Genomic DNA, 26505 nt, shown 5'->3' with positions numbered 1-26505 from the left:
GAAGCCAAGATAATGAGTGCTGTACATAGAATTTGGAGGTGGTTATTGGATCTTGTCCTAGGACAGCTTTGGCAAACTTTCTTCTAGTGACAGCAGTGTTGGAGCATGGTGCCTGGCCAGGCTGGTACAATGACTGGGAGAGTTCATGGCAAGTGCTTGAAGTGAAGTTTATGCGTGAAGTGTGAAGGAAGAAGGGAGAAACAGAACTCTTTTTTAAAAAGAGGCAAGAGACAAATATGTTTGGATGTTGGCTTAGTTTAGTTTTAGGATGAAGGAAGTAAGTTTATTTGTGGAAGAAAGCAGAGAGGACAATAGAGGGGATAATAGAGTTCAAAAATTCATAGAAGGGATGAAAGGCAGTAGCTATGGAAAGACTGTAGTCCTGGAAAGAGGGCATCCCTTCCCGTAGATGGGAGTGGAGGTGGATGGTACAACTGCTGTTATAGTTAAGTTTATAAGTAGGAAACAGGGAAACTCACGGCCGTGACCTCTTTTCTCTGCCTAGATTTGTTAATGGTAGGGGGTCTACGGAGTAAAACTACTGTTTAAAACTGTTCTTGAGGGAAGCAAAAGGGAGCTTTCTATAGCCAGGTAATATAGACAGAATGCTTCTCACTCTTGAGCTCAAGGAAAAAACCATCCATAGATTAACAAATACTGTCACCAACTGATGATGGTTCATCTTCTGATTTTTGATTTCACAGTGGCATGAAAGTGATAGGCATTTTGAAGTACTTTGAATTTTGAATTTAGATCTCCAGGGTGAATGAGATGCAGTCTGATCACCTCTCTGTGTTGGGCAGCAGCAGCAAGCTACAGCTCTCAATTGGCTTCACAATCAAGAGGCAAATAATCAACACTCTGGAGTATACTGGGTTGCTAGAGTTTTCTGGATGCAGGTATAGTTAACCCTTTGTATTTGTGGGGTTCCACATCCATATACCTTACTAACAGGCTTGTCAATGAGCTGTATAAGAGTAGCCTATTAAAAGTGAAAAAAAAAAATCCCAAATAACCTTTCAGAAAGAACATGAACACAGTTTAGGTTCGACCACCAATCTAAAATATTCAGGAAAAAAATTACATCTCTACTAAATTTGTACAGTTTTCCTTTCCCTTATTCCCTAAACAATACAGTATAATTATTATTCACACAGCGTTTACATTGCATTAGGAATCAAAAGTACTCTATAGATGATTTAAGGTATATAGGAAGGAGTACATACACATGTTATATGCAGATACTACATCATTTTATATAAGAGACTTGAGCATCTTCAGATAAAGATTTTTTATATTTGCAGGGGGTCCTGGAATAGATCCTCTGAAAATACTGAGGGACAACTGCATTCAATACATTCTATGAACTATTCAACACTTTATCATAAAATAGACTTTGCATTAATTTAGTTGATTTTGCCCAAATATAAGCTAATGAAAGTTTTCTAAGCATGTTTGAGGTAGTCTAGGCTAAGCTATAATGTTCAATAGGATAGGTATACTAAAATGCATCTTCAAATGCATTTGGACCTACAGCTTAGGTTTAAATAACTTCCCTTTTCCTGGAAACCACACAATGTTAAGGTGAATAAAGGATAGCAAAACTGTAACCTCCATAATCTGTGAAACTAGGAGACAAACTCCAAAACACATGCAGTGATGCCAAAGACGAGACTGAGCCCACAGGAAGAGGGTATCGAGCAGTAATAGAAGCTATGGAGGACAGAGGGACCCAACAGTGAAAGGTCCCAGAAAGCTCTGCACAATGAAATACTCTAAAGAACAGGAGCTTCTGAGAAGTACAAAAGGTGAGGAAGAAACTCCTGAGAATAGAGTTGAGATCAAACAGCTGAGCTTCCAAGAAATGGTAGAAAAAGAAGGAAGAAAAGGTGTTAAGGAGGGTCCAGTCATGGCAGAACTCAGAAAGGGAGAGTAAAACTCAGCTGCTGAACATGAGAGGGTCACCCTGGTGGGTGGGGACAGGAATACAAGAGAGGCTCAGAAGCTTCCTGAGCCCAGTTTGCTTTGGGAGAGAAAAAGTTGTGGTTGCAAGGAGAAACCCACAGAAATGTCATGTTTGAAGGGAAGGGAAGTCTTTGAGTTATAGGAAGACCACCCTGACAGGAGGTAGAGAAGCATATGGACTGCTCCATCTGTAATAGCTAAGAGTTGGGCATTATTCAAGGCTGACAAAGTAAGTCAGAGGTAAAAAAAAAAAAAAAGATAAATAATAAAAAATATAATTAGGACTGAATTAAGTTACAGTGGGGAAGAGACACAAGCTATCAATGATAGCATTGCTCATAGAAGTAGCAAATAGATATTGTCTAGGATTAAGGAAATATATGAAAGATACAATATATACTCCAAATTTTAAAAAACCCACAAATAAAATAGACATTTTACCCAAATTAGGAAAGAAGAAAGTCCATTTATCTGGATATCTTATAATTCCTAAGCAACTGTGTCAAAATGCTGATCAAAACTTAGGATTCTTGAGAGTAACAATAATGGAAACACATATTATTACCCACAAGATAAAAATAAAGGAGATGAAAATTCATAATCTCAAGTTGTATAATGAATAAAGAAGAACAGCAATTAATGATTTCAGCAATCCTTCAAAGTTAAGGAAAGGACAAAAAAATAAACTAAGGGAAATTTAAAAAAAACAGGAATTAAAGCAGACAGTAATTTAAAATAGTAAGTAAATAGTTTATTTAATATAAACAAAATGGGCAAACTGATAGCTAATTTAAAATAACTAAATCACATACATAAAATTAGAAATAAAATAATGGAAACAGGGATTGTCTTCATATTTTAGGGAAAAACTTGTGTAACTATAGAAATAAATTTGATCACCTTGAAGAATATATAATTTTTTAGAAAATTATAGCTCACCAAAAGTAGCCCTAATGAAGATAGAAAGTTGAAACAACAATTTTTATAGAAGAAACAGAGGGTTATCTAATCTGTACCCCATAAAACACTAGGCCCCCAAGTCCCACTGGCTTCCACAAATTCATAAAGACCAGGTCATATTTTTTAATATACATTTAAAAAAATTTTTAGTTGTTGATGGACCTTTATTTTTTATTTTTTTATGCAGTGCTGAGAATCAAATCCAGTGCCTCACACATGCTAGGCAAGTGCTGTACTACTGAGCCACAACCCCAGCCAAAGACAAATTCATCTTGATGCTACTCAAATTATTCCAAAAACTTCCAAATTTTTTAAGGACAAGATTTATACCAAAGCCTGATAAAAGGCTGCTTTTACAAAAAGAAACTATAGATCAATCTTATTTAAAACTATCAGTGTAGAATTCCTAAGTCAATATTATCAAGCAGAATCATATAGTCAACTTTTAAAAGCATGCACACAATATTTAATTATGTGAATTTCTTCCAAGATGCATCAGGATGGTTCAGGATTAGAAAAGCCGTTAATCCATCCATTAATAGGTTAAAAAGAGAAAAATAAAAAATATTTGCTGAGAGGATATTTGGCAAAAGAGACTAAAAAAGAAGGATCAATGGATACTACCTAAACCTGCTTTAAAACACACCTCACCCAATGGCCACTATCTTAGTAAGAAATCACTAGAGACATTCCTACATTACTACAGTCAGAAACAATATGAAAATGTCCATTACTACCATTACTGTTTAACATTTTCTTGGTCAATGATATTTAAAAAGAGAAGGAAACTTGACTAAAAAGTTGTAAAGAGTGAGAGAAAAAAATGTTTGCAGATTCTATATTCAGGATGTAAGTTGAGAAAAAAAATCAGAATTAATTGAAAAACTAAAATTGTAAGAGACTGCATATAATAGCAGGATAAAAAATTATCATACAGAAATCAATAAACTTTAATATGTATACAGAAACCAGGTAGAATTTATAAAAGAAGAGGATTCCTTTCATAAAAGCAATGAAAAGGAAACTATTCTCTCTGACACAGCCATAGTTCTCATGGTTGAAGATACCAGGGCCAGAAAGATAGTTTTTAATAAAAATAGATGGATAGAGGGATAATAGGTAGAGATCGAAATAGACATGAATGTATGTGCATGAAGATGTATATGCATATAAATGCATTTCCTAGCCCTGTCCTTCAACAGAGCCTAAAGTAGTCACACTCTGGGCGGACTTAGCACAGATTTTAGTTTCTGAATTTTGAATTTTTTAGTTTATAAATTCTTAATCATCCACAACAGAAAACAAAAACAAAAACAGGTCTTCTTTGGAGAAATGACTGATTCCAGACAGTACAAAAGAACAAAATGAACCTCTAACAGCTTATGCCTCCAAATAAGAAAATGCCCAGGAATGATAGTAACATATCAAAGCACACAGGATCTATCTTGAAGGGTCTTCCACTGGTCAAACTTGAGATAATTTGAGCATTAAAACTATTAAAGAGCAGGTTGTGGTAGTGCACACCTGTAATACCAGTGACTCGGGAGTCTGAGGCAGGAGGATCACAAGTTCAAAGCCAGCCTCAGCAATTTAGTGAGTCCTAAGCAACTTAGGGAGAACCTGCCTCTAAATAAAATATAAGAAAGAGTTTGGGGTGTGTTCAGTTCAATCCCTTGTACAAAAAAGAAAAATTATTAAAGAGTCAGGTGCAGTGGTGAATACCTACAATCCCAGCTACTTAGGAAGATGAGGCAGGAGGATGGCAAATTACAGACCAGCCCTGACAATTTTGCAAGATCATATCTCAAAAATAAAAAGTACAAAGGGCTGGAGATGTAGTTCAGTGGTAGAGTACTCTCTGGATTCAGTCTCTAGTACCACAAAATAATAACATAACAATAATAATAAATGATAGTAAATAAATTAGAAAAAAATTCATAGTGAATAAAATAGGACTCCATATAGATATAATTAATTAAATACAGGAGAAAAGAAAGTGCTACCTTACAATAGAATATAAACTAATATTAATAGCTAAGAAGTACAAAACATTTATTAGTTACACCAAGAGCAATGTCCTGCCAACATTATCTTACAGGTGATGTAAACAGATATACAGATAGAAATCTTTGTTAATATTACCAGTAATGGGACAAATTGACATTATATGCCTTCTTATACAGTGCAGCAACACTTTTGTAGTAGTCCTACAAAAGATAAGTGATCTGATTCAGATCATAAGGAAACAGTGTACGAGCCCATATTGTCCTGTGAACCTTAAAACTATCAAGGTCATACAAAGCTAGTAAAGACTAAGAACTGTTGCATATAGGACCTGACAACCCAAAGCAACACATAATCCTTGATGGGTTTGTGTGTGTGTGTGTGTAGGGGGGTTTTACCAGGGATTATTGAACCCTGGGGCACTCAACCACTGAGCCACATCCCCAGTCTATTTTGTATTTTATTTAGAGACAGGGTCTCACTGAGTTGCTTAGCACCTCAATTTTGCTGAGACTGACCTTGAACTCTCCATCCTCCTGCCTCCGCCTCCCAAGCCACTGGGATTACAGGCATACACCACTGTGCCCAGCGTGGTGTTTTGTTTTGTTTTGTTTTCTGTTACCAGGGATTGAACCCAAGGGCACTTAACCACTGAGCCACATTCCCAGCCCTTTTTATGTTTTATTTTGAGACAGGGTCTTGCTAAGTTGCTTAGTACCTCACTAAATTGCTGAGGCTGGTTTTGAACTGTGATCCTCCTGCCTCAGCCTCCTGAGTCACTGAGATTACAGGTGTGCATCACTGTGCCTGGCCATGATCCTTGATGGGATCATGGCCCTAAAATAACTATTAGAACAACAGATGAATTGGAAGAGCGTTTTTGGATTAGATGATAGTATTGTATCAGTTTATTGATTTCTAATGACTACAATGAAAAAGGACATTGCAGAATGCCCTTGTTTTTAGGAAATACTTAAAATACTAAAAGGGCAATGAGGCAGGTCTGCAACTTACTCTCAAATGGTTCAGAATAAAAAAATAATTTAAATATATGTAGCAAGATAGAAATAAATGTCAAATCTAACAAGAATATTGGTTGAATGAAAGGATTTCCAGAGATCTTTGTATCATTCTTGCAACTTTTCTGTAAGTTTTAACTTATTTTAAAGTACAAAATTAAAATAAAATGTAGATACCTAGGCAAAACAATAAATGTGCAAAATCTTATGGGGGAAACTTTAAAATGCTATAATAAAGTATATAAGCAAACAAATGAAAAACTGCTTTATTGAATAAGTATATTCACCATAAAGATGGCTATTTACTTTAAATTAGCTGAGAGATTTAAAACAATTCCAATTAAATCTATTAGTTACAAATAAGTTTAATTTGAAAATATGACAAGCTGAGTATTAAATTCATATGGAAAATAAAATTTAAAATCCAGGAACATTCAGAAAGAAATAAGTAGCTAGGAAGCAGGAGAGCTATCAGTTATTAATGGGTACTGTAAAACCTAAATTATAAAAATACTGGGTATGTTGTTTGACTAGAGAGGTCATTGAAACAGAAAAGCATGTCCAAAGAAAAGACTGAAGTATAGAGGGGAATTTTGTATAAGATAAAGATGGTATCTTATAACGGTGGGGAAAAGATGAATTTTTCAATAAAATTATGTTGGGATATCTGCATGGCCAACTAGAACCAAAGTTAAAGACAGACCTCACATTATACAATTAGGGTATATCCTCAATGGGTTGAAGATTTAAAAGTAAAAAATGAAATTATAAGAAGGACCAGAAGAAAAGAGTGAATTCTTTATAACACCAGTGTGGGAAAGTCTCCTAAAGCTATAAAAGAAACGACTGATACTTTCGACTTCAAAAAGAGGGAACATATCTGCATGTAAAAAATTAACAGTCTACATAAAGTCAAGAGAGAAATAACAAATTGGGGAAAAAGTATTTGTATCTCATATCACAGCAAAGGGCTAACCTCCTAATATTAAAAAAAATTCCTGGAATTTGGTAAGAAAAAGACCAAAGGATGAACAATTCATTCACTGAATTAGAAATATAAATGATCTTAAGTATATGAGAATTGATCATTAAAGCTACCCCATGATACTATTTCTCAAATGAAAAACAGGTGGTTGAAATTCAAATATTTGACAAATATAATTGGCGAGGCATGGAAAACTAGGTTCCCTCAGATATTTCTAGTAGAAGTTCATGTTACAAACTTTAGGAGAAATAATTTGGCAATATCTATTGAAATTACAAAATCACTTATCTATGACCCAATAATTCTTCTGGAAATTTATTCTGTTGATATGTTCATAGATATCTAAACAAGTGTATTCACTATAGCATTTTTGTAAAAGTAGAAGATTACAAGCAAGTCAAATGCCCATCTGTAAGAACTGGCTAAGATATCCGGGTGTGGTCGTGCATTCCTGTAACCCCAGGTACTTGAGAGGCTGAGCAGAAGGATCACAAATTCTAGGTCAGCCTGGGCAATTTAGCAAGACTGTCTCAAAAATTAAAAGAAAAAAAGGGCTGGGATGTAGTTCAGTGGCAGAGTGCTTGTCTAGCATGTATTAGGCCCTGGGTTCAAACCCCAGCACCACATACACACAAAAACCAGTTAGATTATGGTACGGTTATATAATAAAACATTATATGCATATGAATAAACTTTTGACTATTATTGAAAAATCTGCACAATATTTTTACTATAAGCAAGGTGCAAGATTAGTGAATGCACCTGGGTATGCCACAGTATGCTTTTTTGATGTGTGTGAGAAGACAAATAATATGTATTCCTATTTATTTGCATTTTCATGAGAACTTTAGAAGGAAAAACAAAGTAAAAGCCATTGTCTATGATAAGGAAAAGAAACACCCAGGGGCAAGGACAGGAATGAGAGTTCATACTGCACGGATGCTATTTTTATAGTAATCTGATTTTTTAACTATATCAATGTATTGCCTAATCAAAAATAGTAACATTTAATATAACAAATATTTAAATAAAAAGTTAGAAGTCTGCAAAAGTTTATCTCGAAACGCCTTAAATCCACTTTCCCAGCTGCTCCTGTCTTTTGTATATCACACTACTGACCTGTCTAGCTTTCCTCAAGCCCACTGAATCATGGCAAATGTGTTTTGAACTGTGCTGGGAAGTTCATTCCTCTCTGACTAATTTCTCAGGTTCAAAGCAGAGTACAGCTGACAGGGCCATGGCCTTTGAAGGAAAAAAGACTAAAACATACCCAGTTTAAGTAATATTCCTCTGATACACATTTCTGTTGCACTGCATTTCTTCAAGCATTTATCACTCTGGTAATTACTTTCTTCATTGCTCAGAAAAGTCATGATTTTTCATCATCGAAGCTAAAATTTATTGATAGACATGTGCCAAGAACATGTTTTATATAAGTAATAAAATTAAATATTCAGAAATAAACTATTTACTATTATTTCTTTTTTAAACATCAGGATACTGAGATCCAGAGAGAGTAAGTAACTTGCATAGGGTCACACAGCCAAGTGATGGGGGCAGAACCTATGCCTTTAACTGTTATACCCCACCAGTTGGCGATAATGGTGGTGGCAGGAAATACCCTACCTTTGGCTTCATTATTTCAAATGTTTGAACAATTTATTTTATCTAATCCTTAAAAAATAAAACAAGAAAATTACTATTGAAGGCATTACTTGGTACAAATATTAGAGTAGAGTAATTGAGACAGAAAAGATACATGAGAAATATAAAATGGTGCCAAGTGCTGTTAAAAGGGAGATATTATAATGTACACTTAATTATTTTCTTTACATAAGCTTGATCATAAAATAATTCTCATTCATGTATTCACATATTTAGCAAGCATTTATCATCCAATATATCCTTAGCACCATGCCAGACACAGTGGTAAAAGCAAAAGCACAAACATAAATCCAAGATATGATTTTATATTCTAATTGAAGAGGTCTTGCAACACTAAATATAAGACTTTGTAAATATTGATGCTCCTTGGCTTACAATGAGATTATGTCCTAATACACTTACAATAAACTGAAAACATAGTATGTTAGGGGTAGGGGTAGGGTAGTTCATTGGTAGTGAGCCTGCCTGTCCTGCATGAGGTCCTGGGTTCAATCTCTAGCACCACAAAAAAGAGAAGGAAAGAGAGAGAAAAGGAGGAAGGAAAAAAAAAAAAAAAAAGGAGGGAAAGAGAGAGGGAGTGGGGGGAGAGAGAGAGAGAAAGAAAAGGTAAGGAAGGAGGAGGAAGGCAGGTTAGCTAGGGATGTGGCTCAGTGGTGGAGCACATGCCTAGCATGCACAAGGCCCTGATTTAATCCCCAGTCCTGGTGGGGTGGGAGAGTAGGGTAGAAAGAAAGAAATATATGTTGAAAATGCTTTGAATACTCCTCAACAACCAAATATCAGAGCTTGGCAGCACAATATACTGTGCAGTGTTAGCTGTTCCTCCTTGAGATTTCATGGCTGACTGGGACTTGGGATTTGCTGTTGTTGCCTAGCATCATGAAAGAATACGATACTGTATGTTGCTCACCCAGGAAAAGATCCAAACTCAAAATTCAAAGTATGGTCTCTACTGAATATGTATCACTTCCACACCATGGTAGAGTAAAAAAACAATCATGTTGGGGACCATCTCTACTGATTTCATGATACAATAAATACACTTTTAAATTTAAAACTTCCTGACAAAGAGTCTTGGAAAATATTGGAACTTTCATTGAATGATTAAGGACAAAAACATACTCATTTATCTGTGCTCCCTCCTAACTTCCCCAATAAATGAGTAAGTGAAAGAATTTTTTAAGGCATTAACTCACAAAGACAAAGAGGATAAGAGCAAACATTAATGGAACAAAATTTTGGAAGCAGGGAATCTCGGAAAGTTTAATCCTGAGCCAGTAGTGGGGGGAAACGGAGTCAAACGCAGAATGCCCCAAAGTCCTGGCATCTGACAGCTGAGTTAATATAATATAGGCAGGAAAATATGACTAATCCAAGAAAATAGACCTAAAGATGTTGACAATGGAGGTTCCCAAGTAAGACAGCAAAAGAACTTACATTGACATTTTAATTCTTAAAGGCCCATCTACATGTGCATTATTAGAAATCAGATTTTTAGTGCTCTACTCTTAAATAGAAGAAGACAGCCTAGTTTATTTTTAAGTAAAGGCTGGAATATGAACATGAAAGAGAAAGATAAAAAAAAAATATTGCCTATCCTCAGAGACATATAAAAGTAGCTACTGGCTACATAAAGCAAACATGGGATCCTATTTCCCTTAAAAACAAAAATAAAAAACCTAAAAAATAGCAAAGAGGTTTTAGAAACAGAAACTATAATAATATAAATGAAAAAAAATCCTTAAAATTTATACATAAAGCTAAAGAAATTGCTCAGAAAATAGAGGGAAAACATAATGAAAATAGCAAAGAGAAAACATTTGGAAGATCAGTCTAAGAAGTCATACATCCAAATAACAGAAGTTTCAAGGGGTGAAATGTGGAAACAGAAAATTATTGAAGAATCACTTGAGAAGCAAAAGTTCTCAGTTTTGAAAGGATGTATTGATTGCCTAGCCAATAAATGAAAACAGACTAAAAGAAGGTATATCGATTAGTCAGCATTACATTACTACAATCAAATACCTGAGACAGGCTACTTATGAAATAAAGAGAGGTTTATTTAGCTTTCAGTTTTAGAGGTTCAAACTGATGTTGGCATCAGTTTAGTTCTCACCTATGTCACTTCATGGTGTAAGTATGTGGGTGGAACAACTCACATGGCTTAATAGGAAGTCAGAGAAAGGTTAGGATCTCATTTTAAAAATGGTAAAAGACAATGGAGGTCACTGACTACAAAATTCTGAAGGAAAATCATTTCCAACATAGAATTCCATACCCAGCCAAACTGTTGATTGTATGTGTAGGCTGACTAAAGTCTTTTCCAGACATGGATGAGCTAAAAAATTTACTCCTATGTTCCTGGTTTCAGGAAGCTACTTTAGATGGCATTCTTCCAGGGCAAGAGCATAACCAAGAAAGAAGAAAACATGACATCCAGGAAATAGACACAATTCAGCAGAGAAACAAAGAAGTTTCCCAAAGACCATGATGAATGAGGAATAGAGACTATCAATTATGGACTGCATAGATTAGAGCAGTTCCAAGGACTCAAAGAAAAGAAACCTATGAATCCCTATGTTTGAGTAGATTGAAAGAATGTTTCCACAATTTGAAGAGAGTCTGACAGGAACTCAACTAGGAGCACAAAGAAAACAAAGCAAAGAAAGCAAAACATTTATTAACTTGAGGAGAAACTAAAAGTTTGAGCAACAAAAGAAAAGCAGACATCATGTAACAAATGGTACAATTTAAAATAGCATTATATAAATAAAATGATGCAACATTGTTGATCTGACTAGAGTTCCAATATAACTATGATGAAAGGATGAGTGATGGAGATGAACTGAGTAGATGTGCTGAGGATGGGAGTGGGAAAAAATTAAATCTTTATTTTCCAAAGAGAGTAGGTGATAGATCATGCCTTAAAAAATAAATAAATAAAATAATCAAGAAGTATCCACATAAGCATGCTACTTAGAAGTGCAGAGTTATATACCAAAACCAATAGCAAAATGAAGATGAAAGTATTCAGGAAACTCCAAGAATTAGTATGGCATCCTTGAGGCCTGCTTTTATTATGCAACAATTCTAGTGTCACTATTTGACACTTTAATGTTCATGTATAACTGATAAAAAGTAAAACTAAGTTTAAAAAATAAAAAGATAATGAGTGTGTGTGTGTATGTATGTGTATGTGTGTGTCTTAGGAAGGTCACAGGGACATTTCAAATTTTTTTGGTGAAATATGGGTTCTAAGAAACAATGTAAAAGAGATTAAATATTCTTCTTGATCATCTTGATGTTAATCAACTCATTATGTAAAATCCACATTTTCTTTACAAAAATATTAAAATAGTACAAGTGCCCTCGAAAGGGAAAACCTAAAAGATGAAACAAGACACACATTTAGCTCAGGAAAGCAGAGGCAGCTGAGAAGAACCAAAGTAAATTGAGACAGCTTCCTGCACACTGCTGAATAGGGCATCCGATTACAAAGAGGGAAAACCTAAAGGTCTATGGAATAATAGAGCACAGCCAGAGGAAATTTAAAGAGAAAGGAGGAAAAAAAAAACTTGAGGGAATAATGGCAACCAATGCCAGAAACATGTCCCCTCACAGAGGGGTCAAGTTACAGAATTTCCCTGACTTAAGAACTGGAAGTAGATTTTCCCACTTTCAGGAACAGTGAATCATATTAGAACACATTGTACAGTCCGTCTGACCAAACATTTGTCAAACATTGAGTAATCTTTACTTTAAACCCTTAAAAAATTTGGATTCTGCCACAAAACAATCTGAAGAATAAATTGTCCAAAAAAAAAGGCAAAAAAAAAAATTAACCCATTGTTTTCTTTCATATTTCTCAAATGTTGTGACACGGATCATGTTAGTCTACATGGTAGATCATGTAACTGTCATTAATGGTCCACTGGAGTGTATCTTTATTTCATAGTTTCCTGCTTTTGTAACTTGAGCTAGAATAGTTCAGCACTAGAACAATTCTGTATACAAAGTCAGCTGAATTTAGGTTTCAGTATGCAGTTAGTGGGTTGGTCAGGACCTTCTCTTTTGATTTTCTTGTCATTCATGTTTTGGCTCCTCCAGTATTTAACACCTCATTAGGGTGTTTGAAGAGAAAAGGGGGCAGATACATTTAACAATTTATGTTTCTATTTTCTAATAAGACCACTATCAAATATTGTCTCTAATTAGATTTAAAGGCTACTCCTACGCGCTACTTCTTTAAACTCTACCATCCTTCCCATATTATTAATTCCTCCTTAGGCAACAAGAATTCAATGAAAACACATTTTGTGGATTTTTTTTTTTTTTTTTAACTCTATAGTGAGAGTCCCAGAGTCAACCAGGAAGTCGGAACTCACAACTTTAGGCAATAGTGTGGGTAACAGGAAGGTGTCATTGGAATTTTATTTATACAAACAAAACCTCAGAGATTTCATAGACATGATCTCTACAAAGTTAGGTTAATAGTTGGCCCCATATCTCCATATCAAAAAGGCAACCAGAAAATAATAATCCTTGATTGAGGAGATGTTCAAGGAAGTTGAAGAGAATGTCAGAGCAAATTATCTCAGCTTACCCTGGGTGGAAGAAAAGGACTTTTAAAGCCTCTCTGGACAAATAACCAGTCCACAGGGTGGAAGGTTGTAAGAACAATTAAAATGAAAGAGGCACCAGGGGGCGCTACTGGCCTCAGCTGATCTCTGGAGTCCCAAGAAAAGGTATCCTTTTCCCTAATTCTGCAGATTTAGGGTGGAAGATGTCCACAGGGGACAAGGTGTCATAGTGGTTAGTGTCTCCTGGCAGAGGGAAAAGATGGAGGGCATGAGGAGTCTCTTTCCTGATAGCTGCTGCTGTAGCCTGAGGCTGGGTGTAGTCATACTTCTGTCTGGGAAAGTCGAGGAAACCCAAGAGTGAATAAAACATGCTTCCTGTTTTCAAAGAGCTTCTAGCCTGCCACCATTAGTTTTACTAAAATTATATTTTTTCCAATAAATACTTTACATACCACATACCAAAATCACTTCCAGATGGATTAGAGAGCATATGTAAAACTGGAAGAAAATAGAATTGAGAAGTTATTATAAATTTGAAGAGAAAGGATTTCTAAGCAAAAAGCAGTGGAAAAACTATACAAGAGATTGCCAGATTTAATTTAAAAAGGAGATAATTTTTGGATATTAAAATGTGAAGTACAGATAATAGACTGAGAAAAATACTTTGTTAAAATGTAACAACAAATCTGTTTTTATTATATGAAAACACATACAAATAAAAATGAAAAAAAAAAGAAAAAACCATGTCCTAAAATAGAAAGGAACAAAAATCTTGAAAATAAGGAAAATGTATTTAGGAGACAAACATGAAAAATAGGAAGATGTCATCCCAAAAGTACTTGAAGAGTTGCACATTAAGAATAAGGGGTCTTGAAAAAACACAAATACATGCACAAAATTCTTTATGCTAATGAAGGTGTGGTAAAGCTGGAGCTTCCATACATGGCTAGTAACAATGTAGATTACTACAACTTTTGGGAAACAACTGCAGTTTGGCAGTCTGTCAAGAACCTGAAAAATGTTTATGTTCAGTGACTCAGTAATAATGTTTCTGAATATCCATCGAAATACTACACAGTAAAAGTTTTAGTTGATGAAACAGTCACCAAGACCCATTTATTCTGGGAGAAAACAGGAAAAATGTCCAAAAATATTAAATCAATTAGAACAATTGATTCAAAATGTTATGATGATTATGATAACATAGAAATGACTATTCTACAATGCTAAATGAATGGGGCAGAGTACAGAACTGTCTATTCAATGTGATTACAATTTCTTAAAACTCAATAAATTTTTCTGAAAACATACAGAGAGGACTGAGGATAGGTAGAGCACTTGCCTAGTATGCACAAGGCCCCTGTGCACCACAAAAGGAAAAGGGGAAAAAAAAAAAAAAAAAAAAAAACAGAGCAAAGAAAGAAGTCAAATTTTGTTTGTTGAAATGTCTAAGGGACTATGGATATCTCTTTTCATTTTTTAAACTTGTTTTCTGATGTCTAGAAATTCTTTACCTTATAAACACCTATTTAAAAAGTAAATGGCCACAAAATTACTTGTCTATATACACTAATATTGAACAATCTGAAAGGGAAATTAAGAAAATGTTTTAATTTACAATAGCATTAAAAAGAACAAAATGCTTAGAAATAAACTAAACAAGGAAGTGAAAGACTTGTATACCACTAGAAAACATTGATGAAGGATGTTAAACAGATAGCAATAAACGGAAAGATATTCTGTGTTTATAGATATGAAGACTTACTATTGTAAGGTTGTCCATACTTAAAGAAACCTACAGATTCAATGCAATCCCTGTCAAAATTCTAGTGACATTTTTTGCAGAAATAGAAATGTTTATTTGAAAATTTACATGGAATATCAAGGAATCCTGAAGAGCCAAAACAGTTTTAAAAAAGAGCAAAGTTGGAGAACTCACAGTTCCTGGTTTCAAAGTCACCTTAATCTAAACAGTGTGGTATTGGCATAAAAACAGAAACGAAGACCAATGGAATAGATTAGAGAGCCCAGAAAAAAATGCCTTTATGTATATGGCAATATTAACTTCAACAAGGAAAGGATTCTATTCAACAAATGCTGTTGGGATCACTATATAGCCTATGTGAAAAGATGAATCACATAAAAAAATTAATTCCCAATGAATTAAAGATCTAACCATAAGACCTAAAACTTCAAAACTCCTAGAAGAAAGAATAGGGTGAACACTTCATGACATGGGATTTGGCAATGATTTCTTGATATAACACCAAAAGCAACACAACAAAGGTAAAAATAGACAAATGGGACTCTATCACACTTAAAAATTTTTGTGCATCAAAAGACACAATGAACAGAGTGAAAAGACAACCTAAGGAATATAGATTTATATATCATATCTCTTATAAGAAGATACCCAGTACATTCATACATTGCTGGTTGGACTGCAGATTGGGGCAAACTAAGGAAAGTAGCATGGAGATTCCTAAGAAAACTTGGAATGGTACCACCATTTGATCCAGTTATCCCACTCCTCAGGTTTATACCTGAGGACTTAAAATCAGCATACTACAGTGATGCAGACACATTAATGTTTATAGCAGCTCAGTTCACAATAGCTGAACTATGGAACCAACCTAGATGCCCTTCAACAGATGAATGGATAAAGAAAATGTGGTACATATACACAATGGAATATTACTCAGTCTTAAAGAAAAGCAAAATTATGGCATTTGCAGGTAAATGGATGGAACTAGTGAATATCATGTTAAGTGAAATAAGTCAATCCTCAAAATCTAAAAGCTGAATGTTCTCTCTGATAAGCGGTTGCTGTCCCATAGTGGGGGGTGGTTAGGAAAGAACGAAGGAACTTTGGATTATGCAGAGGGGAATGAGGGATGGGTGGGGCAATGGGGATGGCAAGGACCATAGAATGAGACAGACATTATTACCCTATATACATGTATGGAAAATTACCATTGTGATGCAGCACCATGTACAGCCTGAGGAATGAGAAGTTATGTTCCATTTGTGTACAATATGTCAAAAGGCATTCCACTGTCATGTATAACCAATTAGAACAAATAAAAAAATTTTAAAAAGTAGACACCCAGAATTCATCTATACATGTATCTCCATATGTCTATTTCTATATTTAGATAGATGATAGATTTAAGATTCCTAGAACTCAAGAACAAAAAATCAAGTAAGCTGATTTACAAATGGGCAAAGGACTTGAAGAGACATTTGTATATCTTCCCCTAAGAAGATAAACAGTCAAAAAGCGTATGAAAAGATTTTCAACATTACAAATCATCAGAGAAATACAAATGAAAACCAAAAATGAGCTATCACTTCACACCCATTAAAATAGTCACTATGAAAATAAAAACAAGGTTAGGATGGTACCGTGGTACCAAAGCTCAGTGGTACAGTGCTTGGTTAGCATGTGCAAGACCCTGGGTTCAATTCCTAACACCATGAGTAAATAAATAAATAACGAGTGTTGGCAAGGACTTGGAAAGATTGGAACCTTTGCACTGTTGATGAGAATGTAAAATGGTGAGCCACTATGGAAAACAATGTAGCAGTTTCACAAAAAAAAAAAAAAAAAAAAAAAAAAAAAAAAATCACATGATCAAGCAACTCTATTTCTGGATATACAGCCAAAAGAATTGAAATCAGGGTCTTGAGGAAATATTTGCACACCTATGTTCATTGCAACCTATTCACAATAGCAAAGAGGTAGAAGCAGTCAAAATGCCCACCAAGGGATGAATGAATAAGCAAAATGTGGTATATACATACAAAGCAAAGGAACAGAATAGAGAGCTCAGAAACAAATCCCTACATATATGTTCAGATTATTTTCAACAAGGGCACCAAGACCATCCCATTGAAAAAGGAATACTCTTAACAAATAATGTCAGGAAAACTGAATATCCACATACAAAAGACCTTACATACCGTATTACCCCTACCCAAAAAAGCGAACAAACAAAAAGACCCCCTCTTAAGCATAAGAGCTAAAACTATAAAACTCTTAGAAGAAAACAAATAATCAAAATGTTCATCAAGGAATGAATGAATAAGCAAAATGTGGTATACAATAGAATACTTTTCTACTTTTAAAAGAAAGGAAATTCTGTCCCATGTTACAACATGAATGAAACTTGAGAATATTACGTTAAGTGAAATAAGCCAGTCACAATGGGATGAATCCACTTATGGGAGGTATCCAAAGTAGGTGAACTTGTAATTAGGATGCTGGTTAATAGGGGCTAGGAGGAGGAGGAAAGAGGAATTGTTATTTAATGGTAAAGAGTTTCAGATTTGCAAGATAAATAAGAAGTTCTGGAGATTGTTTTGCAACAATATAAATATGCTTAACATTACTAAACTATACATCCCAAAATAGTTAAGATGATAACTTTTATGTTACATTTTCATTATAATTAGAAATCAAAAATAAAAGTCTATTAAACACACACCCATGTGTTCTCATTTAAAGAAAAGTTTTTTGAGAGTTGTCTCTACTTCAAACTTCTAAAATAATCTCTTAAAAATTTTTTTTAGTTGCCAATGGATCTTTTATTTCATTTATTTATTTATATGTGGTGTTGAGAATCAAACCCAGGGACTCACACATGCCAGGCAAGCATTCTATCACTGAGCCACAACTCCAGCCCCTCCAATATTCTCTTAAAACACTTCATATAAATATTACTCGGCTGCTTCCATTTTATAAAATCAGGGCTCAATTTATTTTTGTTTTTCTCGTTTTTTGAATAATAGCTTTATTGAGATATGCTTCACGTATCATACCATTCACCTGTTCAAACTATGTAGTTCAGTGGCATCTAGTGTATTCACCGAGTTGTGCAGCCATCATCCCAATCAATGATAGGATGTTTTCACTATACTACCCCCAAATCACCTGTACTAGTCACTCCACTTTCACTCCTTTCACCAGTCCTTAAGCAACCACTACTTTTGTCTCCATAGAATTGTCTAGTCTTGACATTTCGTATAAATGGAATCATATAATCTTTTCAATTGTCATGTTTCACTTAGTCTAATGTTTTCGAGGTTTGTCTCTTTTGTGACATGCATCAGTACTTCATTTTATTTCTCACATTCCATTGTATAAATATACCACCTTTTATTTACCCATTTATCAGTTGATGGATATTTAAGTTGTTTCTATCTTTTTGCTATTTGAATAATCCTTCTATGAACACTTTGATACAAGATTTTTGTAGACATGTTTTCATTACTCTAGGGTATGTACCTAGGAGTGGAATTCCTGGGTCATAGAGTAACTCTATTTTTAATATTTGATAAACTGAAAAAAATTGCTTTCACGAACATCTGTGCTATCTTACATTTCACCAGCAATAGATAAGGTTCCCAGTTTCTCCACATCCTTGCTAACAGTGTCACATCATCTGTCTTTTAAATTTTAGGTAGCCCTCTTGGTGAGTGTAAAGCGATATCTCATTATGGTTTTGATTTTCATTTTCATAGTTGATAAAGTTGAACATCTATTCATGTACTTATTAGGCATTTAATTTTTTCTTTAAAGAAATTTCTACTCAGATTCTTAGGCTACTTTTAAATTGGATCATTTGTTTTCATCAATAAACTAAGAGTTCCTTATACATTCTATATACAAGTTCCTTATGGGATATGATTTTCAAATATTTTCTCCCGTTCTGTGAGTTGTCTTTCCACTTTCTGATAGTGTCCACTGCTGCATTCAAGTGTTTAATTCTGATGATATCCAGTTTACATGTTTTCTTTTGTTGCTCATTTTTTGGTATCACATTTATAAAACTATTGCCAAATCCATGGTCACAAAGATTTTATCTTCTAAGAGTTTTACAGTTTTATTCCTTCATTTAGGTTGTAGGTCTATTTTGAATTAGTTTATTTTATGGTGTGAGGTAGGGGTCCAATTTCTGTTGCATGTTGTTCCAGCATCATGTAGAAAAAACTCTTCCCCCTTCCCTCTTATTAAATTGTCTTGGTACCCTTCTCAAAAACCAAGCGACTATAAACATAAGGGTTTATTTCCAGATTTTCAATTTTATTCCACCCAGCTAGTTATATGTCAGTTCTAATGACAATATCACACTGTCTTGATTGAATAACTTTCTAGATATTTTTTAAGTGAGGAGGTGTTAGTTCTCCAATTGTTTTGCTTTTTCAAGATTATTTAATAATTTCCATATGAGGTTTAGGATCACCTGATAATTTCTATAAAGAAGTGAACTCTGGGATTTTGATAGGGATTGCATTAAATATGTAGGTCAATTTGGTAGCATTATCATCTTAATGATATTGAGTCTTCCAATCCATAAACACACAATGTATTTTCATTTATTTATGTCTTCTTTAATTTCCCTCAACAATGATTTGCTGTAAATCATGTAAAATTTTTGGACCTTTTTTGTGAAATTTACTTCACTATTTTATTCCTTTTGATGCTATTATAAATGCAGTTGTCTTAATTTTATTAATTCTTCATAAGCAACTTCATTGCTTGTGTATAGAACTACAATTGATTTTGATCCTATAACCTTACTGAACTCATTTATTAGTTCTAATAGGTATTTTTAGTGTATTTTTTAGGATTTTCCATATATGAGGTAATCTCATGTACAAACCAGAGATAATATCATTTCTTCCTTTCCCATCTTAATGTCTTTAATTTGGTTTTCTTGCCTAATTGCCCTGTCTAGAACCTCCAGTACAATGTTGAATTGTACTGGAGTACAAAGTACCAACAGCAGACATTGTGTTTCCATCCTGAGGGGAAAGCTTTCACTCTTTCACCCTTAAGTAGGCTGCTTCTATAGTTTTTTCATAGACTCCTTTTGTCAAGTTGAGGAAGTCCCCTTCTGTTTCTATTTCATTGTGTTTTTATCATGAAGGAGTGCTGGAATTGTTTTAAAAATTTTTTAATGTCTATTGAGATTAGAAAGCATGAATATGTTCTATTTCGGCCCATAATTCTGTGTTCTCCACAACAACATTATAAAGCAGCCAAGTACTGTCTGATAACATATTGCCTCAGTTGCCCTTTTGGAACTCCCACATGACCATCAAAATCTGATTCTGTCAACATAAAAATGTATACATACAACATGTTAATTATCTATTGCTGAATAACGAATTACAACACATTTAGTTGCTTAAACCAACACACATTTATTAGCTCACCATTTCTGCAAATCAGGAATCCAGGTACAACATAGAAGGGTTCTCAGGTTTAGGATCTCTTCTTGGCACCACAATCAAGGTGTTGGCTGATTCTGGGGTCTTGTCCAAAGACTCAACTGAGAAGGGGTCTGCTTCTGCAGTTGGGGCTGTTGGGTTGGGAGCCTCAGTTCCTTGCTGAATGGCTACAGGCTGTCCCCATTTCCTGGCCACATGAGCCTTTTCCTAGGGCAGCTTTCTATAGCAGGTTGTTTCTTCAAAGCTAGCAAGGGAGAGAATCTGCTAGCAAGATAAGTCAAGATCTGATCTGATCTATTCATGGAAGTGACATTCTAGCACTTTTGCCAAATTCTAGTATTTGAAAGCAAGTCACAAGTTCCCATATAGAAAGAATTACACAAGGCCTGAATACCAGGAGGTGGGAACATTGCAGCCATACTTGAGACTATCCACCACACAAAAGCAAGTGGCAGAATCAGTGTATGAGGAGAGTCACAGATTCAATCTTCTCATAAAGGCAAGTGGTGGAAATGTTTTCTAAAATGTGGTATTCATTCTATACAACATGAAAAGCACAAGCCTTTTTAGAATGGCTGATAGATAAGGATATCCCTGACTCCCCTGCATGAGATCAGGATCACAAAAGTGTGGCAGTAGAAATCTTCTGCAGGTCATCTTAGAGCTAGGAACATGTACTGTGTAATAGAGGTGTACCAGTAACTTTCAGATGTATGCAGGTCAGAGAGGAAGAAAAGGAGAGGGAAGAAGAGGCACTAGGGAATCTAGAGAGAAGGACTTTCAACTTCCACCCCCACAGAGAATTCTGTGAGCTCTGTGGTTAAATATGTTCAAAAATTATCAATCTAACACGTGTTCCATATTATTCATGCTTGGAAAAAGGTATTACTGTGTCCCTCATTCTTTTTTTAATTGTTTGCTTTAGTAAAATGATTTTACTAAGCAAATAGAGTTAACCGGCTTTGGTTATTTATGGAACTTCAACAAAAGAATGAGCGAGTTAAAAAATGGCAAACTACCTTATAATGGGCACTTAATAATAGTTCAGTAAAATTTCTGGCTTCAACTGTAGTGATTCCTTTATCCTCAGTTTTGCTTTTCAGTTATCCATTGTCAGTATTGATCCAAAAATATTAAATGGAAAACTAGCCAGGATCACCAAACACTCCTCCTAATGTTATCATCAAAAGGTCAACAGTGACCTAATGCTATGCCACAATGCCTATATTATTCACCTCACTTCATCTCATCACATCAGCATTGTATTATCTTACACCATCCCAAGACGAAGGGCAAGTACAGTACAAGAAGATATTTGGTGGGGCAGAGGGGGGGACCACATTCACAAACTTTTATTGCAGTTTATAGTTATAATTATGCTATTTTATTATTAGCCATTGCTGTTATTCTCCTAGTGTGCCTAATTTATAAATTAAACTTCATCATAGGTATATATGTATGTATAGGAAAAGGCATAATCTGCATAGACTTCAGCACTGAGGTTTCAGGCAACCACTGGGGGTCTTGAAACATATTCCCTCTAGATAAGTGGGGACTACTGTATAGTGAAAAACATAAAATATTTTATGACATGTTATTTAATATAATAAGATTTTACTTGTCTCAGATGAGCCACTACTAATAAAGATGAGCCCTAACATATCCAAGAGTACAGCACATGAGTTGACTGCAGACCCTAAAAAAGAGACTGCATGGATTCAAACACTGGCTTTTCCTGGGTATTGGACAGGTTATTTAGCTTCATTTCATAAGTAGGGTATGAATAACAGTTCATATCTCTTGGGGTCTCTGTAATGATCAAGTGACTGAAGAACACACTGACAGTGCTAGCTATCACAGGATGAGTAAGTACTGTTCTAAGTCCTCACATTTCATCCTAGGAAACCGTGATAAATCACCTCCATTGTCCATTGCCTGACCAATTAAAAATGGGACTCACAAGAGAAAGTTTCAAACTTGCACAGACTTTTATTCTTAAATTTCAGACTGAAGAAGTTCAAACCTTAAAAAATTGCATTTAGATCCAAAATTCCAAAAAAGTAATGTCTAAACGGACTCATCCACACTCATGTGACAACTTGCATTTATTATTTCATTCATAAATCTAAGCATGTGTACCATGAATGAAATAATTTTTATGGCTTTAAAAAAAAAATTGTAGGATGACACTGTCATTGCAGCAAAAGACCAGTAGGTGGCCATCCACAGACCCACACTAATTCCTGAAGTACATGTGCTTTGTAAGATGATTTTGAAAGAACTACAAAAATCAGTAAAAAAGAGCTATGGAAAGATATTGAAAAGATATATTTCATGGTGGTCTTAGGGATATTTTTAAAGTTAGAATGAAATGCATATTGAATTTATTGAATTTTTTCACACTAAATTCCTCATTACATTGCTGGGAGAAGTATGGTTTTGGGTACAACTTTCCCAGAGGGCAACTTAATTTAAGCTTAAGTATTTAAAAGTTTATTCTTTGATTAAGTCATCAGTGTATAAGAATATCTAGTAATTTAAATGATGCCAAGGATGAGCTAAAAGATTGATGACCTACAACTGTGGTTTCCAGTGGGATGGGAGTACTTGTGCCTTACAGGAGACATTTGACAATGTATAGAGACATGTTCGAGTCTCACAACTGGAAGGAAGGGTTATCTAGAATGTCAATTGGGTTGAGATTGAGAAACCCTAATCTACCAGCATGTACCTCATAGTATTATTCATAAGAATGAAGAATGGAAAAACGTCTATAAATATAAGATTGGTTCAACAAATGAAAAAAAATCATCTATATAATTCATGATTATACTGTCATGAAAGGGTTATTGCCCCAAGTATATTTATTCTGATAAAACATGTGAATTGAACTGCACATAGGGCAGAAGCCCATTTTTAAAAGGTATTATACACATCTGCAGATGTAAACAGTGGTTATCTCAGAATCATGAAGGCGCAAAGGAGAAGAATCTTCCCTGTATCGAAACCCATCTCAGTCAGGGCACAGTGTCTCAGGTTTGTAATCCCGGTCACTTGGGAGCCTGAGGCAGGAGGATCCCAAATTAAAGGTCAGCCTGGGAAACTTTGTGAGATCCCTGCCTTAGAGAGATAAAAACTTCAAAAAGGGTTGTGGATACAGCTAAGTGGTAGAGAAGCCCTATGTTCAATCCCCACACCACTCCCCTACCAAAAGTAACATATCTAGCTTGTCAGACTCATATTTCTAAACAAAGTGTCAGTTAATAACTCAGAAAAGTTAATGGCTCAGACAACAGTGAGTAGATTTGCTTTGTATGGGAAGCAAAATTTGCACTACAAAAAAACACAAGGGTCGTTTGCACTTTACCAGAGGGCGAGGGAGAGTGCCCCAGAGGTAGTTTCTCAGGTTTCAGCATCGCCTGTCATTTCTGCCAGGTGGCCAGAGTGCATGCGTAGATACGCGAGCCCCGACCCAATATTAACCGGCTTTGGCTCCTCCTGGACAACAGGGGGAGCCCGCAGGCGCACTTTTCCCGCCAGCTCTACGGGTTCTCCAGCCCAGCCTCGCGCGGTCGGCTTTTCAGTGCGCCCGGCAATTCCGCTTCCGGGGCGTGAGGAACCCGGATGCAGGTGTGTTATATAATCGCCGCCCGGGCCTCACGCCTTTCTTTTTGAGAGCGACGCGGTTAAGGGTGCAGCGGAGCCCTGTGCCGCCCGCTTTTGCTCCTGACTCACCGCTGTTCTCTCTAGCTGAGGAACAAGTCGGTCAGGAAGCCGCACCGCAGCCATGGTGAGTCGGGGAATGGTGCTGCGCGGCTCTGGGCGCCAGCGGGACTCAGCTCTGGGCCTGTGAACTGCTGGAGTGGATGCCGGGGATCGGGGAGGCAGCGAAAGCCCGGACTCACTTGGCCAGCGAAGGGCTCCTGCAGTGGTGTGGGATCCGGGAAGGTTCTTGGTGAAATGTGCCCAAGAAACGATGGGGAATCTAAGGTTTGAGCGGTTTTTTATCTTCTCGTTTGTATAATAATAGGCATTTAAAGACACCGGAAAGACACCCGTGGAACCAGAGGTGGCGATTCATCGAATTAGAATCACCCTCACCAGCCGCAATGTGAAATCGCTCGAGAAAGGTCAGTTCAGTACTTTGGGAAAGAGGCATTTGGAGAAAGAGCACCGTATTTGGTTTACTGTACGAGTGACTCGAAATGACAAATCGCTTGTTCCATAAAGCGTGGCCTAAAGTTACTTTCGTTGCTTTTTGTACATTAAACAGTTGGCAATGAGGAGATACCTACCGTGTTGAATTACGGTGATAGTTCTTTTATACGCTATTCTGAGCCAGCATAGGTTGAAGTTTCTTAAACCGATTCAAACTACTTTGAATGAACTGAGAGGTGCATATTTTCCTTGTAGTGTGTGCTGACTTGATCAGAGGCGCAAAGGAGAAGAATCTCAAAGTGAAAGGACCTGTTCGCATGCCTACTAAGGTAAAATAAATCACAGGAAGTAGTTTCTAGTTCCACAGACTCGAAAACTGGTGGAATTTGGTGTATATTGTCCGATGTTCAGTCTTGGGGTACAATGGGTCACAGGTTCTAAGGTGTTGTCCAGGCAGGGTAAAAATGGTTTTGTATTTTTAAATTGTGTCTGGAAACCTGTCAATGTAAAGAAATAATGTCTTCTTAAATGCAATAGTGTACTTCCAAGTAATAATTTGTCCAGGCATCTCAGGAATATGCAAAACCCAACACTTGGTTTTGTGTTTCGTTACAGACTTTGAGAATCACTACAAGAAAAACACCTTGTGGTGAAGGCTCCAAGACATGGGATCGTTTCCAGATGAGAATCCACAAACGACTCATCGATTTGCACAGCCCTTCTGAGATTGTTAAACAGATTACTTCCATCAGTATTGAGCCAGGAGTGGAGGTTGAAGTCACCATTGCAGATGCCTAAGTCAACTGTTTTAATAAATTGATTATCAGTTGTTATATTTTGTTGGCTTTTATTCAGAATTTTAGGAATAGAGATAAAATTGTGTTATGAATTTTAACTTTTCGGGTATCAAAATAATTTCCTAGAAACCACCAGACCAGTATATTCTTGCCCTAATTTAAATCTGAAAACTGAATTCTGCTAACTAGTTTGAGACTGCATTGATTGGGCAGTTTTATATAGTGTGGTGATTCATAACTTTGGTTACATATTAGAAATTTTAATATATAGCAGCAACCCCTATCCTGACCCAGAAATTCTGATTTTTTTGGTATGAGGTGCTTTAATCTTGGAAAAAATTTTAGGGTGATTCTAATAGAAAGCTATAGTGAATATGGTGGGCAAGTACTAAATTGGGAAAATGAAAACATGGGATGGACTTAATTTTCAAAATATGTTGGATTAAAAGAGCTAATGGGAAAGTAAATAATCTTAATACCTAATGCTTTAGGTTATTTCTGGACATTGTCATACATGCTTTGGAATTGGTCTCAATACGAAGCTGTTATCAGGTAGATATCCTTAAGAAAGTATTTGCTTTCCCTATTGCTACTTTTTAAATAGTAACATTCAAATCAACCTTAACCTAAATTAGTATGCACATCCTACTGCAAAAAAATAGACATGTCTAAAATGAAATTCATCTTTTCTCCCAGAAATCCTACTTTGTCTCTCCCCTTGCTCCAGTAAGTTAGCTGTAACTTAGTGGATTTCAACAAATTATCAACTACCTTAAGAAATAGTGACAACTGTGAACCACAACTATATCAGGAAGTTAACACAATGTGGTCTAGTTATGTTCCTGAGGAAAGCAATGACCCATTCCTGTATTTTAGAAAAACTGGTCTTGCTTCGACTCTTACAATAAGAGTTTGAAAAAGGAATCTCAAAAGACCAGTGACCAAGCCTACAGATCTATTCTCTAGCCAAATTTTAAGCCGTATAGAGTGCTAGCTAGTTTTTGAGGTCATTCTTAAAATTTAAGTACCTTGTAATGGATGGCTCTCGGGTAGATAGAGGCTTAGTTAAATTTTTCTTAGTACTGGGAATTGAACCCTAGAGCCTTACACATGTTAGGAAGCTGTATGCCTGTGAA

The 26505-nt window shown here is 35.6% G+C and overlaps 1 protein-coding gene across 1 annotated transcript; it reads left to right on the top strand.

Moving 5' to 3' along the window:
- The first annotated feature begins 24046 nt into the window (after positions 1 to 24046).
- RPS20 (ribosomal protein S20) lies at positions 24047 to 25405 on the top strand. The gene is made up of 4 exons (XM_079136174.1): positions 24047 to 24204; positions 24445 to 24544; positions 24828 to 24901; positions 25188 to 25405. Exons 1-4 carry the CDS (start codon positions 24202 to 24204, stop codon positions 25368 to 25370), a joined length of 360 nt encoding a protein of 119 aa, XP_078992300.1. The 5' UTR covers positions 24047 to 24201; the 3' UTR covers positions 25371 to 25405.
- The last annotated feature ends 1100 nt before the right edge of the window (positions 25406 to 26505 follow it).

Source organism: Sciurus vulgaris, assembly GCF_902686455.1.
Source record: "Sciurus vulgaris genome assembly, chromosome: 1".
Taxonomy (NCBI): Eukaryota; Metazoa; Chordata; class Mammalia; order Rodentia; family Sciuridae; genus Sciurus; species Sciurus vulgaris.
The sequence above is the reverse complement of the archived record's forward strand: the minus strand, read 5'-3'. Positions and strand labels throughout refer to the sequence as shown.